Source organism: Oncorhynchus keta, chromosome 26 (assembly GCF_023373465.1).
Source record: "Oncorhynchus keta strain PuntledgeMale-10-30-2019 chromosome 26, Oket_V2, whole genome shotgun sequence".
Lineage (NCBI taxonomy): Eukaryota > Metazoa > Chordata > Actinopteri > Salmoniformes > Salmonidae > Oncorhynchus > Oncorhynchus keta.
In genome coordinates this window covers 11,312,087-11,332,913 of record NC_068446.1, presented here as the reverse complement: position 1 = coordinate 11,332,913, position 20,827 = coordinate 11,312,087, and the positions used below count along the sequence as shown (strand labels likewise).

The 20,827-nt window shown below is 44.4% G+C and overlaps 1 protein-coding gene across 2 annotated transcripts in view; it reads left to right on the top strand.

Moving 5' to 3' along the window:
* The window catches only part of LOC118358927 (ataxin-2-like protein), a 32,720-nt gene that overhangs the window by 4,564 nt on the left and 7,329 nt on the right, over positions 1 to 20,827 (top strand). For both annotated transcript variants that reach the window (XM_035736941.2, XM_052480236.1), the window contains 14 exons: positions 569 to 660; positions 2,164 to 2,382; positions 3,213 to 3,520; positions 3,615 to 3,701; positions 3,827 to 3,952; positions 4,098 to 4,175; positions 4,267 to 4,328; positions 4,407 to 4,699; positions 16,401 to 16,467; positions 19,471 to 19,620; positions 19,747 to 19,810; positions 19,975 to 20,138; positions 20,344 to 20,467; positions 20,663 to 20,778. In XM_035736941.2, coding sequence (XP_035592834.1) covers positions 569 to 660; positions 2,164 to 2,382; positions 3,213 to 3,520; positions 3,615 to 3,701; positions 3,827 to 3,952; positions 4,098 to 4,175; positions 4,267 to 4,328; positions 4,407 to 4,699; positions 16,401 to 16,467; positions 19,471 to 19,620; positions 19,747 to 19,810; positions 19,975 to 20,138; positions 20,344 to 20,467; positions 20,663 to 20,778 — 1,950 coding nt within the window. The remainder of the gene's footprint in view (positions 1 to 568; positions 661 to 2,163; positions 2,383 to 3,212; positions 3,521 to 3,614; positions 3,702 to 3,826; positions 3,953 to 4,097; positions 4,176 to 4,266; positions 4,329 to 4,406; positions 4,700 to 16,400; positions 16,468 to 19,470; positions 19,621 to 19,746; positions 19,811 to 19,974; positions 20,139 to 20,343; positions 20,468 to 20,662; positions 20,779 to 20,827) is intronic.

Genomic DNA, 20,827 nt, shown 5'->3' with positions numbered 1-20,827 from the left:
ACACAGTAGCTAGGTTTCCATCCAATTTGCGACAGTTTCTACAATCTGCATAAACACATTTTGAATGTTCCTGCCGCAGGTGGGTTTCTATCAAACTGACTTGTTACTGATGTAAAAAAACTGTGTAACCTAGTGCACATAAAAAATATTTGTTTCAATTACAATGTACCAAATAAAAAACAGAATTTCAGTGTGTTTCAATCACATTTTTTTACTCTACTGTTGGTTCTGTCACAAACTTTTGTGGTAAATAGCAAGCTTAAACGCTATTAACTCTCTTTATGGTTTCATACATTGTGATGGTAGTAGGTTACAACAATGTAACATATCATTGCTAACAGCGTTTCCTCCGCAATTATGTATAATCAATTTCACAGACCAAAAAATAGTGTTGTTGACAATAGGATATTTTGACTACAAATTTGCTGTTTCTACCAGGTCTGTTTTTTTATGTGTCAAGTAATTCATCAGCATGACATGGTTGGATGGAAACCTGGTTACTGACACGCGCACACACTTGGTGAGACACAGGCACACACTTACTGGATGGTTCTTCTGTCTCTGTTAGTCGAATGGCTGGGATGCCAGCGAAATGTTCAAGTTTAACGAGGAGACGTATGGCGTCACGTCCACCTACGATTCCAGCCTCTCCATGTACACGTGAGTATTCTCCCCTCAGCTCCTCATTCTGATTATGGAATTTTCTCAGGTCGATCTGTCTATATAAACTCAGCAAAAAAAGAAACGTCCTCTCACTGTCAACTGCGTTTATTTTCGGCAAACTTAACATTTGTTTGAAAATAGTGAGATTCAACAACTAAGACATGAACTGAACAAGTTCCACAGACATGTGACTAACAGAAATGGTTTAATGTGTCCCTGAACAAATGGGGGGGTCAAAAGTAATGGTCAGTATCTGGTGTGGCCACCAGCTGCATTAAGTACTGCAGTGCATCTCCTCACTGCACCAGATAGAGCAGTTTGACTGAGCGATGGTAGGCAGCAGCAGGCTCTTAAGCATTCATTCAAACAGCACTTTCATGCGTTTGCCAGCAGCTGTTTATGACTTCAAGCCTGTCAACTCCCGAGATTAGGCTGGTGTAACTCATGTGAAATAGCCAGCTAGTTAGCGGGGTGCGCGCTAATAGCGTTTCAAACGGCTCTCGCTCTGAGACTTGGAGTAGTTGTTCCCCTTGCTCTGCAAGGGCTGCGGCTTTTGTGGAGCGATGCGTAACACTGCTTCGAGGGTGGCTGTTGTCGTTGTGTTCCTGGTTCGAGCCCAGGGAGGAGAGGGACGGAAGCTATACTGTCAATACTAAAGTGCCTATAAGAACATCCAATAGTCAAAGGTTAATGAAATGCAAATGGTATCGAGAGAAATAGTCCTATAATTCCTATAATAACTACAACCTAAAACTTCTTACCTGGGAATATTGAAGACTCATGTTAAAATGAACCACCAGCTTTCATATGTTTTGTTCTGAGCAAGAAACTTAAACGTTAGCTTTCTTACATGGCACATATTGCACTTTTACTTTCTTCTCCAACACTTTGTTTTTGCATGATTTAAACCACATTGAACATGTTTCATTATTTACTTGAGGCTAAATTGATTTTATTAATCTATTATATTAAGTTAAAATAGGGTTTCATTCAGTATGCTTGTAATTGTCATTATTACAAATAAATAAACAACGTCCGATTAATCAGTATCAGCTTTTTTTTGGTCCTCCAATAATCTGTATCGGCGTTGAAAAATCAGAATCGGTCGACCTCTAGTCTTAACGGCCGTTCCACGAGTACATGTTCATTAATGGTTTATGGTTCATTGAACAAGCATGGGAAACGGTGTTTAAACCCTTTACAATGAAGATCGGTGAAGTTATTTGTATTTTTATGAGATATCTTTGAAAGACACTTCGTCCCTTTTTCAGGACCCTGAGTTTAGCTCTGTCATTCTGTTTATTTTTTTTATCCACTAATTGGTATTTTGACCTATCACAGATCTTTTTCAGAGCTGATTGGTCAAAAGACCAATTGGTGAGGGAAAAAAACATCAGAATTGCGCTGCCTGTGTGAACACAGCCTTATTCACTCGCATCTCCCGTTGTCACGTGTTTCTGAATGACCTTGGAAGTCTTATCTCTCTTTCTCCCCATACAGTGTTCCCCTGGAAAGGGGCAGCTCGGATGGCTTCCGACAGAGGGAGGCACGTGCGGCCCGCCTAGCGAATGAGATTGAGGGCAGTCCCCAGTACCGTCACCGCACCAACCTGGAGAACGACGATAAGAGTGAGGAGGACAAGTACAGTGCTGTGGTCCGAGAGAGAGACGAGGGGAGGGAGAGGGGCAGCCCTGGATTCCAGAGCAGTGCCGGGAGCAGGTGAGTCCGTAGGAGAATCGCAGACATACACACTTAGTTCTAAACTCAATACATGGAGGCATAAACACGGTTGACAAAACTGCATCTGTGCAAGGATGTAGGCTACTCAATCAGTTGTATAGACAGACATAACACTCTAACATGCACTGAACAAAAATATATAATTGCAACATGTAAAGTGTTGGACCCATCTTTCATGAGCTTTCTTTCCCATGTCACCAGAAACGTATTCTTCTCAAATTTTTTGCACTTTTGTTTACATCCCTGTTAGTGAGCATTTCTCCTTTGCGACGGTAATCCATCCACCTGACAGGTGGGGCAAATCAAGAAGCTGGTTAAGTAGCATGATAATTATTCAGATGCACAATGTGCTGGGGACAATAAAAAGCCACTCTAAAATGTGCAGTTTTGTCATACAACACAATGCCACAGATGTCTCAAATTGAGGGCGTGCAGGGATGTCCACCAGAGCCACTGGAACGCTGGAGAAGTGTGTTCTTCACCGATGAATCCCGGTTTCAGCTAAATGCAGATGGCAGACTGCATGTATGGCTTTGTGTGGGTGAGGGGTTTGCTGATGTCAACATGGTGCCCAGTAGTGGGGTTATGGTATTGGCAGGTATAAGCTACGGACAATGAACACGATTGCATTTTATTGATGGCAATTTGAATGCACAGAGATACCGTGATGAGATCCTGAGGCCCATTGTCGTGCCATCACCTCATGTTTCTACATTATAACTGATTTCCTTACATTAACTGTTATTCAGTAAAATCTTAGAAATTGTTGCATTTATACTTTTGTCCAGTTTATCTCTCTCTCTCTCTAGGGACGGTAAATATATTCCGCTTCCCCAGAGGGCCAGGGAGATGGGCGTCTCCCCCAGCAGCCTGAGGGGAGGAGCCTCTGGTCCAATACCCAATCGAACAGGAGTCCCCGGCTCCTCTAGACCATCCCAGGGTTCGGATAGGTGCAGCCCGCTGTCCATCAGGGGCGCCTACTCTCCCCACCAGTCCCAAGCCAGCCCCCCGGGCCAGCCCATTAGCCCGACCCCCTCTTCTTCCTCTCACCCGATCCCTCACTCCATCTCTCATCCACAAGCTCTGGCTGATACCTCGCGCTCTTCTGTCAACGGAGGTAAGGCCTCTGTCTGTTTGGGTATATTGAGGGAGGACGTGTGTGGGAGTTTTGGGGTATATTGAGTGTTAATTGGGCTCTTTCTATGGATCAGTGTCATCCAGAACTTCCCCCAAAGCCCAGAGATCCGTACAGACCAATCGAACTCTGCGCAACCCAAGCTCCCAGTCCTCACCTGCAGGTACACACACACACACACACCTCATCTGTAAGTGCACACAAACGCACATTTCCGACACTCATTCTAGACGATTCACAACCCTCACCTCTCCTTTTCCCTTCTCTCTTCTCTTTCTCTCCCCGCAGTCTCTCGCTCTCCAAAACCAGACGACCCCGCTCTGGCTGGCCCTTCCTACCTGGACACTTCCTCCTCCTCGATCGCCTCGGCAACACCTAAGTCCTCTGGCCCCACCCCTCTGTTCACTGTGGATGGTGAGGAGGATGATTACTACACAATTTTCTTTTTACAGAATTGTCATTTATTGAATTTCTTTTTGTTTATTTTATGATTTCTGTTCCTTTCTCTACCTCTTAATCTCTCCATCTGTCTCTTGCTTTCTTTTTCTCTCGCTTTCAGTGAATGAGATCCTAAGCTCAGCGGCTAAGGAGAGGACAGAAGGCCCAGCCAGCCCTCAAGACGGCAAGAGCGGCAAAGGTCAGCGCTTCCTTTCTCCATTTGACTGGTCCGTGTCCTTTCCGTTATCTCGGGTCTTTTGTAAAAAAAATATTTTCTCTCTCCCTTTCAGTTCCTTCAGTCCTGCAGAGAACACAGTTGGAGGAGCTACGGAAATTTGGCAAAGAGTTCAGGGTAAGTGTGTCATGTCCATGCATGCCTGTGTGTGACCCATGTATCTTATCTGATTCTGACACTCGCTCTCTTCCACAGCTCCAGCCCAGCCCCTCTTCTGCTGGCACCACCTCCTCAGACTCCGCCCAGCCCTCCCCATCAGACTCCGCCACCACAGCAGAGTCCGTACCCGCCCCTGGCCACACCCCCTCCCAGGACCCCCAATCTGGAGAGGGGTCCTCCTTCACCCTGACCCCCACCACCCCTACCCCCTCTCCAGCCCTCAACACCGCCTCTCAGTCATCAGGACCAGACAGACAGACACCCCAGCCAGCCAGGTCCCCTGGCAGCGAGGAGGAGGAGGGCGGCGAGCGAGCAGAGGGTGTGGCTGAGTAAGTGTGACCTTAGAACAGTGCAATACAGTACTTTATTCCACAGTGTAGTGCAATAGTCTACTAAGTCGTTCGGTACGTATTACAGTTGTGGGGTCACAGGAAAGATGTAATGTCATTCACAATGTTCCTGGCATTGTCTGTTGTGACCAGCTTGTTAGATTGGGCCTCAAGTTTCTACTCCAATGCTGTGTTTGTAACCATGTGGGAGGTGGGAATGCATTCATGCGATTTGAACTCGTTGCGAAATGCCAATGAGCTGTGTCAACCGAAAGTACAGCTTTCGTGCTTGTAAAGAAATTGTAGTGCTTTTTATAAATAATGTTCTGTTTCATTTAACTGCCGAAAATACTTTTTTTGAGGCCATTTCCTTAATAGGTGATGTGGGTGCGCAGGATGACAGACAAGTTTCCCACTAGTAATTACAAGCTTGAGGGCCGTTCAAGTGAGTTTTTCCCAGTCGTATATGGTAAATATCCACTTCCCTCTTGATTACAAACGCGCTATGACACTGCCTCCGTCAGTGCCAGATAAGCGTCTGTACCAAGGTACATCTCCCACTCCGGGGTCAATGTGATAGGCTCACTGTTAAGTAAGCGCAACACATGGTGCATAGGGCAAATCACTGGAAACTTCTGCTTTGGCTTGTGTATATAGAGCAAGTAACCTGTTTGCTGAAATGGGTGCAAGAGGGAAGTGGTAACGTAGCTCGAGCACTTTTACGAGGTGCTTAAACCCCCTTTTCTCAACCACCGAGAATGGGCGCATATCCGCAGCTATAACCCAGACTGTAAAAAATATTAACATAGCCTACATTTTGCTCTTGTAATGTCTTTGGCCTGGTCATACTCAGCTGTTTGAATGCATAGAGGAGACGATGTGTTGCTGTTTTTCTTGTTCCGGTATTCTGTGGTGTTAATGTGTCAACATGTTTATTAGGGTATTCTCATTTAGCAGTGGCGACATACTGTTAGCGTTTTATCCACATCTCTGTCCATTGCCATTGTAGTCTACTGTGAAGCCAAAATGTTGGGAAATTTGAGATTTTAAATGATAATTGAGGATCCTCCAATTCTGGTTTATTGACCCCACAACTCGCCAACGTACATAACTAGTTTCATTTATTTATTTATTTTTACATTTTTTAAAACTTTTTTTCCGCTTTAATATTGCAGACAGATTGTTGCTTCCATTAATGTTCTGACATTTAATCCTAGTTAAAATTCCCTGTCTTAGGTCAGATAGGATCACCACTTTATTTTAAGAATGTGAAATGTCAGAATAATCGTAGAGAGAATGATTTAGTTCAGCTTTATTTCTTTCATCACATTCCCAGTGGGTCTGAATTTTACATACATACACTCAATTAGTATTTGATAGCATTGCCTTTAAATTGTTTAACTTGGGTCAAACGTTCCAGGTAGCCTTCCAAAAGCTTTCCACAATACATTTGGTGAATTTTGGCTAGTTCTTCCTGACAGAGCTGGTGTAACTGAGTGAGGTTCCTAGGCCTCCTTGCTCACACAGGCTTTTTCAGTTCTGCCCACAAATTTTCTATTGGCCTGAGGTCAGGGCTTTGTGATGGCCACTCCAATACCTTGACTTTGTTGTCCATAAGCCATTTTGCCACAACTTTGGAAGTGTGCTTGGGGTCATTGTCCACGTGGAAGACCCATTTGCGACCAAGCTTTAACTTCCTGGCTGATGTCTTGATGTTGCTTCAATATATCCACAAAATTTTACGTCCTCATGATTTCTATTTTGTGAAGCGCACCAGTTCCTCCTGCAGCAAAGCACCCCCACAACATGATGCTGCCACCCCTGTGCTTCACGGTTGGGATGGTGTTCTTTGGCTTGCAAGCCTCCCCCATTTTCCTCCAAACATAACGATGGTCATTTGTTTCATCAGACCAGAGGACATTTCTCCAAAAAGTATAATCTTTGTCCCCATGTGCAGTTGCAAACCGTAGTCTGGCTTTTTATGGCAGTTTTGGAGCAGTGGCTTCTTCCTTGCTGAGCGTGCTTTCAGGTTATGTTGATATTGGGCTCGTTTTACTGTGGATAAAGACACTTGTGCCTGTTTCCTCCAGCATCTTCACACGGTGCTTTGCTGTTCTGGGATTGATTTGCACTTTTCGCAACAGTATGTTCGTCTCTAGGAGACAGAACGCGTCTCCTTCCTGATCGGGATGACTGCTGCGTGGTCCCATGGTGTTTATACTTGCGGACTATTGTTTGTGCAGATGAACATGGTACCTTCAGGCGTTTGGAAATTGCTCCCATGGATGAACCAGACGAGGTCCACCATTTTTTTCCCTAGGTGTTGGCTGATTTTCTTTTGATTTTCCCATTATGTCAAGCAGAGGCACTGAGTTTGAAGCTAGTCCTTGAAATACACCCACAGGTACACCTTCAATTGACTCAAATTATGTCAATTATCCTATCAGAAGCTTCGAAAGCCATGACATAATTTTCTGGAATTTTCCAAGCTGTTTAAAGGCACAGTCATCTTAGTGTATGGAAACTTCTCACCCACTGGAATTGTGATACAGTGAAATAATTTGTCTCTAAACAATTGTTGGAAAAATTACTTATGTACAGATTAGATGTCCTAACCAACTTGCCACAACTATAGTTTGTTAACAAGACATTTGTGGAGTTGTTGAAAAAGGAGTTTTATTGACTCCAACTGTATATAACGTTCTATTGGTTTCAAGAAATTTGTAAAAATGAAATTGAAAAATTAGAAGTTTTGAATTCGGCGTCGTTTTGCGTGTCAATTCATGTGCCCTGGAATCGGTACATCGAATATCTGTATTTATTTATGTTATTTTACCAGGTAAGTTGACTGAGACATGTTCTCATTTGCAGCAACAACCTGGGGAATAGTTACAGGGGAGAGGGGGCCAATTGTAAACTGGGGATTATTAGGGGACCGTGATGGTTTGAGGGCCAGATTGGGAATTTAGCCAGGACACCAGGGTTAACACCCCATCTCTTACGATAAGTGCCATGGGATCTTTAATGACACCCGTTTAACGTCCCATCCGAAAGACTGCACCCTACACAGGGCAGTGGGATATGTTTTTAGACCAGGGGAAAGAGTGCCTCCTACTGGCCCTCCAACACTACTTCCAGCAGCATCTGGTCTCCCATCCAGGAACTGACCAGGACCAACCCTGCTTAGCATCAGAAGCAAGCCAGCAGTGGTATGCAGGGTGGTATGCTGCTGACAATATCTCTACCCAACTAAACTTTTCAGGACCCTGCCTTTCAAAGATAATTTGTAAAATCCAATTAACTTCACTGATTTTCATTGTAAAGGGTTTAAACACTGTTTACCATGCTTGTTTAACCTGTTGCGACGAGCAATCCCGTATCCGGTATCCTATTTATAGCCTCAAGCTCATTACCATAACGCAACGTTAACTATTCATGAAAATCGCAAATTAAATGAAATTAATCTATTTGCTCTCAAGCTTAGCCTTTTGTTAACAACACTGTCATATCAGATTTTCAAAATATGCTTTTGAACCATAGCTAAACAAGCATTTGTGTAAGAGTATTGATAGCCTAGCATAGCAATAATTTCGACGGAGGACACCGGGCGGACACCTGGTAAATGGAGTCTCTTATGGTCAATCTTCCAATGATATGCCTACAAATACGTCACAATGCTGCAGACACCTTGGGGAAACGACAAAGTGCAGACACCTTGGGGAAACGACAAAGTGCAGGCTCCTTCCTGGCGCATTCACAGCCATATAAGGAGACATTGGAACACAGGGCATTCACAATCTGGACCATTTCCTGTATGAAATTTCATCTTGGTTTCGCCTGTAGCATTAGTTCTGGGGCACTCACAGATAATATCTTTGCAGTTTTGGAAACGTCAGTTTCTTTCTTTCCAAAGCTGCCAATTACATGCATAGTCGAGCATCTTTTCGTGACAAAATATCTTGTTAAAAACGAACGTTTTTTATCCAAAAATTAAAAGAGCGCGCCCTATCTCTAAGAAGTTAATGAACATGCACCTGTGGAACAGTCGTTAAAACACTAACAACTTACAGACGTTAGGCAATTAAGGTAACAGTTATGAAAACTTAGGACACTAAAGAGTCCTTTCTACTGACTCTGGGGGAAAAACACCAAAGGAAAGATGCCCAGGGTCCCTGCTCATCTGCGTGAACGTGCCTTAAGCATGCTGCAAGGAGGCATGAGGACTGGTGTGCCCAGGGCAATAAATTGCAATGTCTGTACTGTGAGATGCCTAAGACTGCGCTACAGGGAGACAGGATGGACAGCTGATTGTCCTTGCAGTGGCAGACCACGTGTAACAACACCTGCACAGGATCGGTACATCCGAACGTCACACCTGCGGGACAGGTACAGGATGGCAACAACCACTGCCGGAGTTACACCAGGAACGCACAATCCCTCCCATGCTCAGACTGTCCGCAATAGGCTGAGAAAGGCTGGACTGAGGGCTTGTAGACCTGTTGTAAGACATGTCCTCACCAGACATCACCGTCAACAACGTCGCCTATGGGCAGAAAACCACTGGCAAGAACTGCTCTTCACTGACGAGTTGCGGTTTTGTCTTAGCATGGGTGATGGTCGGATCCACGTTTATCGTCGAAGGAATGAGCGTTACACCGCGAGGCCTGCACTCTGGAGCGGGATTTATTTGGAGGTGGAGGGTCCATCATGGTCTGGGGCGGTGTCACAGCAGCATTGGAATGAGCTTGTTGTCATTGCAGGCAATCTCAACGCTGTGCGTTACAGGGAAGACATCCTCCCTCATGTGGCGCCCTTCCTGCAGGCTCATCCTGACATGACCCTTCAGCATGACAATGCCACCAGCCATACTGCTCGGTCTGTGCTTGATTTCAGTGTTCTGCCATGGCCAGCGAAGACCCCAGATCTCAGTCCCATTGAGCATGTTTGGGACCTGTTGGATCGGAGGGTGAGGGCTTGGGCCATTCCCCCCCAGAAATGTCCGGGAACTTGCAGGTGCCTTGGTGGAAGAGTGGGGTAACATCTCACAGCAAGAACTGGCAAATCTGGTGCAGTCCATGAGGAGGAGATGCACTGCAGTACTTGATGCAGCTGGTGACGACACCAGATACTGACTGACTTTAATTTTGATCACTCCCCCCTTTGTTCATGGACAAAAAAAAAACATTTTTTGTCACGTCTGGAACTTGTTCAGTTTTTGTCTGTTGAATCTTATGTTCATACAAATATTTACACATGTTAAGTTTGCTGAAAATAAACGCAGTTGGTAGTGAGAGGATGTTTTTTGGTCCTTAAATGGATCTGGTATATACTTTATATTCATCACAATTTTCTTTAACTTCATAGGGCTCAAGTCCGGTTAACAGGATCAATTTGACTACAGCCAGTGAAATTGCAGGGTGCCAAATTCAACAGAAATCTCATAATTAAATTCCTCAAACATACAAGTATTATTCACCAGTTTAAAGAAACTTCTTGTTAATCCAACCACAGTGTCCGATTTCAAAAAGGCTTTCCGGCGACAGCATACCATGTGATTATTTTAGGTCAGCGCCTAGTCACAAAATATACAGCCATTTTCCAGCCAAAGAGAGGAGTCACAAAAAGCAGAAATTGAGAAAATGAATCACTGACCTTTGCTCTTCATCAGATGGCACTCATAGGACTTAATGTTACACAATACATGTATGTTTTGTTCGATAAAATTCATATTTATATCCAAAAATCTGTTTACATTGGCGCATTATGTGAATATGCAGAGAGCCACATCAATTTACAGAAATACTCATTAATTTTGATGAAAGATACAAGTGTTATACATAGGATTAAAGAAACTTCTCCTTAATGCAACCGCTGTGTCAGATTTCAAAAAAGCTTTACGGTGAAAGCACACCATGCAGTAATCTGAGTACAGCGCTCAGCCACCAAAGCAAGCCATACAGATACCCGCCAAGTTGTGGAGTCAACAAAAGTCAGAAATGGCGCTATAAATATTCACTTTGATGATCTTCATCGGAATGCACTCCCAGGAATCCCAGTTCCACAATAAATGTTTGTTTTGTTCGATACAGTCCATCTTTGTCCAAATACCTCCTTTTTGTTCGCATTTAGTTCACTAATCCAAATGCACAAAGCGCGGGCACTAAATCCAGATGACAAAGTCAAAAAAGTTCCATTAAAGTTCGTAGAAACATGTCAAATGATGTATATAATCAATCTTTAGGATGTTTTTATCAAGTCTTTAATAATATTCCAACCGGACAATTCCGTTGTTATTAGAAAGGGAAGGACCGTCACGCGCGAGACAACTAAAGGCTTTCAGCATGACCACTTGTTGAAACGGCTCTTATTTGCTCCCCTTTCACAATAGAAGCCTGAAACAACTTTCTAAAGACTGTTGACATCTACTGGAAGCCTTAGGAAGTGCAATCTGACCCCATGTACACTGGATATTGGATTGGCAATCACTTGAAAAACTACGAACCTCATTTCCCACTTCCTGGTTGGATTTTTTTCTCAGGTTTTTGCCTGCCATATGAGTTCTGTTATACTCAGACATTATTTGAACAGTTTTGGAAACTTCAGAGTTTTCTATCCAAATCTACTAATTATATGCATATTTGAGCTTCTGGGCCTGAGTAACAGGCCATTTACTCTGGGCACCTTATTCATCCAAGCTACTGCCCACCGTTCCCAAAGAAGCCATTTGGCCTTGCATGGTCTTTCATGCAAGGCCGACAGCAAGTTCGGTAATTTTCCCGCCTTCCACTTGCCTCTTCCATTTTTGTGGTAATGCTGCAATTAGTTGTTTTTAATTTTGGGTAGAACATACATTTCCGTATGTCTGCGTTTGATATCATTTATGAAGATTCTACTTTTTTTTTTTAAAGATTAATCAATTAGTATATTTGAGTTTAACCACTATTTGTATTATTTGTTCCTTTTCAGGTGGATTAAACTGAAATTGCATCCCATTTTCTACGGCTTTTAAAAAAAAAAAAAGCAATATTTTGGACAATTTGTTGGGCTTTCCTGTGACACCGCCTATTTATATAGGTCCTGGATGGCAGGAAGCTTGCAAAATCTTTTCAGTCTCCTGAGGGGTGAAGGTTTTGTCGTGCCCTCTTAGCGACGGCCTTGGTATGTTTGGACAACGATAGTTCGTTGGTGATGTGGACACCAAGGAACTTGAAACTCTCGACCCGCTCCACTACAGCCCCATCCATGTTAATGGGGGCCTGTTCTGCCCGCCTTTTCCTGTAGTCTGCGATCAGCTCCTTTGTCTTGCTCACATTGAGGGAGAGGTTGTTGTCCTGGCACCACCCTGCCAGTTCTGACCACCTCCCTATAGACCGTCTCATTGTTGTCGGTGATTAATCCTCTATTGACGCTGTTGTGTCGTCAGCAAACTTAATGATGGTGTTGGAGTGGTGTTTGGCCACGCGGTCGTGGGTGAACAGGGAATACTGGAAGGGACAAAGTACACACCCCTGAGGGGCCCCAGTGTTGAGGATCAGTGTGACAGACATGTTGTTGCCTACCCTTACCACCTGGGGGCAGTCCGTCAGGGTGTTTAGTCCCAGAGTCCTTAGCTTAGTGATGAGCTTCGTGGGCACTATGGCGTTGAACGCTGAGCTGTAGTCAATGAGCAGCATTCTAACAGGTGGGAAAGGGCAGTGTGGAGTGTAATAGAGATTCCATAATCTGTGTATCTGTTGGGACGGTATGTGAATTGGAGTGGTCTAGGGTGTCCGGGAGGATGCTGTTGATGTGAGCCATGACCAGCCTGTCAAAGCACTTCATGGCTACTGATGTGAGTGCCACGGGGCGGTAATCATTTAGGCAGGTTACCTTCGCTTCCTTGGGCACAGGGATGCATGGCCTGCTTTAACCTCTTGAAGCTAGGGGGCACTATTTTTGTTTGGAAAAATAATGTTCCCAAAGTAAACGGCCTATTTCTCAGGGCCAGATGCTAGAATATGCATATAATTGTCAGATTAGGATAGAAAATACTCTAAAGTTTCCAAAACTGTCAAAATATTGTCTGTGAGTATAACAGAACTGATATTGCAGGTGAAACCCAGAGAAATCCAATCAGGAAGTGCCTCTTATTTTGAAACCCTTCTGTTCCTATGCATTCCTATCTTCCATTTAAAGGGATGTCAAGCAGATTCATTTTTCTCTGGCTTCCCTGAGGTGCCAAAAGTCTTTAGACATAGTTTCAGGCTTTTATTTTGAAAAATGAGCGTGAAAGATCACATTGCGTAAGTGGATAGGTGGGGGCTCTCAGAGTGAGTTTTTGCGCTACAGAGTAAAGCCGCCATTGTTCCTCCTGCTGTTATTGAAAAACCTACACTCGGTTGATATATTATCGAATATATATTTTAAAAACTACCTGAGGAATGATTATAAACGTTTGACATGTTTCTGTGGACATTATGAAGACTATTTGGAATTTCCGTCTGCTTTGTCGTGACCGCTCTTTCCTGTGGATTTCTGAACATAACGTGACAAAGGTATTTTTGGTATAAAAATCTTTATGGAACAAAAGGAACATTTTGTTGTGTAACTGGAAGTCTCGTGAGTGAAAACATCCGAAGATCATCAAAGGTAAACGATTAATTTGATTGCTTTTCTGATTTTCGTGACCAAGCTGCCTGATGCTAAGTGTACATAATGCTATGCTAGGCTATCCATGAACTTACACACACGCTTGGATTGCTTTCACTGTAAAGCATAGTTTCAAATCTCAGACGACAGGTGGATTAACAAAAGGCTAAGCTGTGTTTTGCAATGTTGCACTTATGATTTCATGTATATGAATATTTTTTAGTAATATTATTTGACTGTTGCGCTATGCTATTCAGCGTTTGCTGACAAATGATCCGGCGACAGGGATGGGTAGCGTCAAGAAGTTAAACATGTAGGTATGACAGACTTGGTCAGGGAGAGGATGAAAATGTCAGTGAAGACACTTGACAGTTGGTCAGAGCATGCTTTGAGTACACATCCTGGTAATCGGTCTGGCCCCGCGGCTTTGTGAATGTTGACCTGTTTAACCTCTTGCGCCGAGCCATCCCGGATCCGATATCGTGACTACAGCCTCAAGCTCATTACCATAACGCAACGTTAACGATTTCTAAAAATTGCAAATGAAATGAAATAAATATACCTGCTCTCAAGCTTAGCCTTTTCTTAACAACACTGTCATCTCAGATTTTCAAAATATGCTTTTGAATCATAGAAAATCAATCATTTGTGTAAGAGTGTTGATGGCTAGCTTAGCATTTAGCGTAGCATTTAGCACGCAACATATTCACAAAAACCAGCAAAGGAATCAAATAAAAATAATTTACCTTTGAAGAACTTCAGATGTTTCAATGAGGAGACTCTCAGTTACATAGCAGATGTCCAGTTTTTCCTGAAAGATTCTTTGTGTTGGACAAATCGCTCCGTTTTGTTACTACACATTTGGCTACCGAAACGAACCGAAAATTCAGTCACCTAAACGTCGAACTTTTTTCCGAATTAACTCCATAATATCGACCGAAACATGGCAAACTTTGTTTGAATCAATCCTCAAGGTGTTTTGTCAAATATCTCTTCATTGATATGCCATTCGTGGAAGCATGGTTTTTCTCAGAATCCCATGGAAAAATACCAGCAGAGTTTTGCGCACCAATTTCCATGCAGGACACCGTGCGGACACTTGGCAAATGTAGTCTATTATGGTCAATCTTCCAATGATATGCCTGCAAATACGTCACAATGCTCCAGACCCCTTGGGGAAACGATAGAAAGGGTAGGCTCATTCCTGTCGCATTCACAGCCATATAAGGAGATAATGCAAAACGTAGCCTCAGAAATCCTGTTCATTTCCTGGTTGCAGAAACATCTTGGTTTTGCTTGAAGCTTTTGTTCTAGGGCACTCACAGTGAAAATCTTTGCAGTTCTGGAAACGTCAGTGTTTTCTTTCCAAAGCTATCAATTCCATGCATAGTCGAGCATCTTTTCGTGATAAAATATTGCGCTTAAAACGGTCACGTCTTTTTATCCAAAAAATGAAATACTGCCCCTAGAGTCTGAAGAGGCTAAAGATTTTGTTCACATTGGCTACCAAGAGCGTTATCGCACAGTCATCCAGAACTGCTGGTGCTCTCGTGCATACTTCTGTGTTACTTGCCTCGAGTTTCCAAGCCCTGCCGGCGAGCGTCAGATCCGTTGTAGTAGGATTCAATATTAATCCTGTATTGATGCTTGTTTGATGTTTCGTCTGAGGACATAGTGGGATTTTTTATAACCGCCTGGATTAGTCTCCCGCTCCTTGAAAGTGGCAGCTCTTGCCTTTAGCTCAATGCGGATGTTGCCTGTAATCCATGGCTTCTGGTTGGGATCTGTACGTACAGTCACTGCAGGGACGACGTCGTCGATGCACTTATTGATGAAGCCGATGACTGAGGTGGTATACTCCTCAGTGCCATTGGATGAACCCTGGAACATATTCCAGTCTGTGCTAGCAAAACAGTGCTGTAGCATTTGCGTCATCTGACCGTTTCCGTATTGAGCGACTCACTGGTACTTCCTGCTTTTGTTTTTGCTTGTAAGCAGCAATCAGGAGGATGGACTTATGGTCAGATTTGCCAGGTGGTCAGGGGAGGGCTTTGTATGCATCTCTGTGTGTGTGGAGTTTAAAAAAAAAAAAAAAGAAAAAAAAAGTAAAACCTCTGGTTGCACGTGACAAAACATTTGTTAAAACTGATTTAAGTTTTCCAGCATCAAAGTCCTTTGGCCACTAGGAGCGCCGCTTCTGGGTGAGCATTTTCTTTACTTATAGAGTTGGTTGAGAGATGTCTTAGTGCCAGCTTCGTTCTGTGGCGGTAAATAGATGGCTATGAATAATATAGATGAGAACTCTCTTGGTAGATAGTGTGGTCTACAGCTTGTCATATGGTACTATACCTCAGGCAATTTCCTTTGTTATTATGGACTCTTTTGACCTAAATTGCTTTTGTTTTATCGATGAGTACTGAATTTCATGGCCTCTAAAGGCAGTATTAAAAGTTTCCCATACAATAAGGAGATCTGCTGGACCTATGTTCTGTCAGGAAAAAGTCAGTTATAAATTATTCTGCCCGAGTTGAAAACAAGTTATCATCCAGTAGGCTTTGATTAAATTTCAAATATCCTCTCCCACGTGGAAATTCTGTAAGAGTAATGTATATGCCAATACCAGGCTGTTTAACAAAAGGAAAGATTTTGAAATGCGTCAATTTAAGATACACATTTTGATTACAACGTGCGCATTGGTGCTCGTTGTTTTAACGGAATAGCCTACAATGTTTTTTTCAGGTCAGATTTACTCGAGGCATAGGCTACAATACAGGGTCACAGTGCAGACTGAACTGAGGTAGTGTACCGTTACACCCCTATTACTGTTACAACCCTAGTATTAATACGATGTTGGTATTATGCTAGGTCTGGGTGAAATATCATGAATACCGTTATGAATGCATATACGGTATCTAACAATGTTGATGCAGTGCTAAATTAAGTCAAGTGAGCCCCATGCTCAGGTGGGCAAGGTAGTTGCCATGTTGAGGATGGATGGATGAATGAAAAAGGGATTTGAAAGGTGATTTGGAGTTCTCATCTCGCTCTTCTTCTGTATTTTTTTTTTTTTTAGTCAGGTGAAGAAGTCTACGCTGAACCCCAACGCCAAAGAGTTCGTCTTCAAGGCACCCATGACCCTGGTCTGTCTCACACACACACACACACACACACACACACACACACACACACACACACACACACACACACACACACACACACACACACACAGGCAAGTAGTTGAGAACAAGTTTTCTCACAGCAACCTGTTTGGCCAGAAGTTCAAATCAAATGTTATTTGTCACATACACATGGTTAGCAGATGTTAATGCGAGTATAGTGCATTGCTTGTGCTTCTGGTTCCGACAGTGCAGTAATATCTAACAATTACCTAATACACACAAATCTAAAGGGATGAATGAATATATGGATGAGCGATGGCAGAGTGACAGGAATGGTGCAATAGATGGTATAAAATACAGTATATACATATGATATGAGTAATGTAAACATTATTTAAAGTGACTAGTGATCCATTTGTTAATGTGGCCAGGTGATTGGGTCTCAATGTAGGCAGCCTCTGAGTTAGTAATTGCCGTTTAGCAGTCTGATGGCCTTGAGATTGAAGCAGTTCTTCAGTCTCTCGGTCACAGTTTTGATGCACCTGTACTGACCTCGCCTTCTGGATGGTAATTGTGTGAACAGGCAGTGGCTCGGGTGGTTGTTGTCCTTGATCTTTTTGGCCTTCCTTTGACATCGGGTGCTATAGGTGTCATGGAGTGCAGGTAGTTTGCCCCCGGTGATGCGTTGTGCAGACCACACCAACATCTGGAGAGCCTTGTTGTTGTGGGCGGAGCAGTTGCCGTACCAGGCTGTGATACAGCCCGATAGGATGCTCTCGATTGTAGATCTGTAAAAGTTAGTCAGTTTTGGGTGACAAGCAACATTTTCTTCAGCCTCCTGAGGTTGAAGAGGCACTGTTGCACCTTCTTCACCACACTGTCTGTGTGGGTGGACCATTTCAGTTTGTCAGTGATGTGTACACCAAGGAACTTAACTTTCCACCTTCTCTACCGCTGTCCCTTTGATGTGGATAGGGGGGGGTGCTCCCTCTGCTCTTTCCTGAAGTCCATGTCATCTTTGTTGACTTTGAGTGAGAGGTTGTTTTCCTGACACCACACTCCGAGTGTCCTCACCACCTCCCTGTAGGCTCTCATTGTTGGTAATCAAAGCCCACTGTTGTTGTCGTCTGCAAATATGATGATTTGAGTTGGAGGCGTGCGTGGCTGAGCAAGGAGTACAGGAGGGGAATGAGCACGCACCCTTGTGGGGCCCCAGTGTTGAGGGTCAGCAAAGTGGAGATCTTGTTTCCTACCTCCACCACCTGGGGCCGTCAAAGTCCAGGATCCAACTGCACAGGGCGGGGTTGAGGCTCAGGGCCACCAGCTTGATGATGAGCTTGGAGGGTACTACAGTGTTGAATGCTGAGCTGTAGTCAATGAACAGCATTCTTACATAGGTATTCCTCTTGTCCAGATGGGATAGGGCAGTATGATAGCGATTGCATCGTCTGTGGACCTGTTGGGGCACTATGCATACTGAAGTGGGTCTATGGTGGCCGGTAAGGTGGAGGTGATATGATCCTTGAATAGTCTCTCAAAGCAGTTCATGATAACCGATGGTGGCCATCAGACCGGTATAAGGAGCGATTGAATATGTCTGTAAACATACCAGCCAGCTGGTCTGCGCATGCTCTGAGGATGCGGCGAGGGATGCCATCTGGGGCACCAGCCCTGTGAGGTTTAACACGTTTGAAATGTTTTACTCACGTTAGCCATGGAGAGGGTGGTGGGGGGGGCGCAGCACTTGTTAGCGGGCCGCGACGCTGGCACTGTATTATCCTCAAAGCGGGCAAAGAAGGTGTTTTAATTTGTCTGGAAGCGTGCCGTCGGTGTCCTTGATGTGGCTGGTTTCCTTTTTGTGTTCTGTGATTTCCTGTAGACCCTGCCACATTCGTCTTGTGTCTGAGCTGTTGAATTGCGACTCCACTTTGTCCCTGTTCTGGCATTTTGCTTGTTTGATTGCCTTGCGGAGGGAATAACTAACATGGTTTATATTCAGCCATATGCCCAGACCTCTTTCCATGGTTAAATGAGGTTGTTTGTGCTTTCAGTTTTGCACAAATGCCATCATCCATCCATCATTTCTGGTTAGGGTACGTTTAAATAGTCAGTGGGTACATATCCAATGCACTTCTTTATAAACTCACTCACTGATGTTGTTCTGAGGCTCACCGGAACATCCCAGTCAGTGTGATCAAAACAATCTTGAAGCGTGGATTCAGATTGGTCAAACCAGCGTTGAATGGTTCTAGTCACTGGTACATCCTGTTTGAGTTTCTGCCTATAAGACGGTAGGAGCAAGATGGTATCGTGTTCGGATTTGGCGGGAGAGGGAGTATGCACCGCGGAAGTTAAAGTAGCAGTGGTCTATTGTATTACCCCCGCGGATAGTGCAATCAATATGCTGATAGAATTTTTGGTAGCCTTGTTCCTTGAGGGCCATATTAGTGTCTGCTTGAGGGTAAACAGCTGTGACTATAACTGATGAGAATTTTCTTGGAAAGTAATATAGCTAGTATTTGATTGAAGAATTCTAGGTTGGGTGAGCAGAGGGACTTCAGTTCCTGTATGACGTTATTAATCATGAAGCATACACCCCCGCTCTTCCCAGAGGTGTTTCTCTGTAGGCGCGATGCATGGAGAAACCCAGTGGCTGGACCAATTCCGATAACATATCCGAGAGAGCCATGAAACATTCTCTGCTGTCTCTCTGGAAGGCAACCCTTGCTCGAATTTTGCCTACCTTGTTATTAAGAGACTGGACATTGGCGAGTAGTATACTCTGGAGCGGTGGGCGATGTGCATGTCTAAGGAGTCTGACCAGGAGGTCGGTCCATCTTGCCCCTTCTGCGGCGCCGTTGTTTTGGGTCGGCTTCTGGGATTAGATCCATTGTCCTGGGTGGTGGTCCAAACTATATGTTCAGACACATACACCAAATGTAACTGTGTGTGATTTGTTCAGCTAAACACACACTTACTTACCTCACAAACCAACCTGAACTGTGTGACTTCTCTCCTCCCCAGGTGAAGCCGTCCCCAGCCCCCACCCCCCCGCGGCCCACTCCTCCCAGCCCCTCTGTGGTGCTCCAGCCTCCCCCGGGACAACAGGCCATCTACAGCACCCCCTATCTGTCCTACCTCTCCCCCGTACAGATACAGGGACACTCTGTACAGGTATGACTAGGACTGAGGCTGTGCGTGTGACTCTGTGAAAAATAAGCATTGGTGTGTCTGGGGTGTTGAAAAACAAATGGTGTGTATACATTTGAGGTTGGTGTCTAACTGTCCTTTGTTTCCCAGGCTCCTCAGATGTATCAGTACACCATGTCTTCAGTCCAGCAGGGGAAGTATCCCAGATCTAAAGGTACTCACACCATTCTGTTGCCTAATCAATAGGTTGGTCGCACCACTGTCATAATCTCTATTCAATGTTACGCTCTTTTAATTTAGCAACTCTGGAACATTTGAAATCAACAAGTAAAGAACTATAGACTAAAGTTATGATACGTATGTTGTTAACCCCCCCAGGCCAGGTGGTAGGCCCTCGTCCGGACCACCACGGCTCTTCCCAGCCCCAGATGCTCCAGGCTGCAGCGTCTGCAGCAGGCCCTCCCCTGGTGGCCTCCCCCTACCCCCAGGCCTACCTGCAGTACAGTCAGGTCATCCAGGGCATGCCCCACTACCCCGGACAGGTAGTTTACTACCATGCTAATGTTGCTAATGCTAACCAGTCCACAATGTGTGTTGTGGGTGGAGGCTTTGTTTCAATAGATGCCTGACTTGCACAGGAAAGAAATTGTTTATTTTGTTCATGTCATTAAATATTCTTATATTCCCTTTTCTCACTCTTTCTTTCTCCCCTTTCGTTCTTTATCCGCTCTCTCCCCCCTGTGCTAGCCGGTGTACTCCATGCTGCAGGGTGGGGCCAGGATGCTGACCCAGGCGGGCCACCCCCAGGCTATGGGCCCTCAGTACCCCGGACAGACAGAGGGTCCCCCTGGACCACAACAGGCCATGTATGGTAAGATAACGCACAGTTTCAGTTTAAAAGTACACTCGGCAATACTTCATCATTTTAGACATGGTCCTGCTTAGACAGTCGCATCAATACATTTAATTTCTTCTAAGATTGCCATTGTTCATGCTTCTTTGGTTTGTAAATGATGTTTGAATCCACATACTTGAGGTTCAAGTTAGTCTTCCATCTGTCTCTTAGCCTCCCAGCAGTTCTCCCACCATTCTAGCTCCATGCACCCTCCCCAGCCCTCGAGCACCCCTACTGGGAGCCAGCCCCCTCCCCAGCACACTGCCCCCAGCCCTGGGCACGGACAGGTAAACCAACCAGCCCATCTGTGTGTGTGTGTGTGTGTGTGCATGTTTG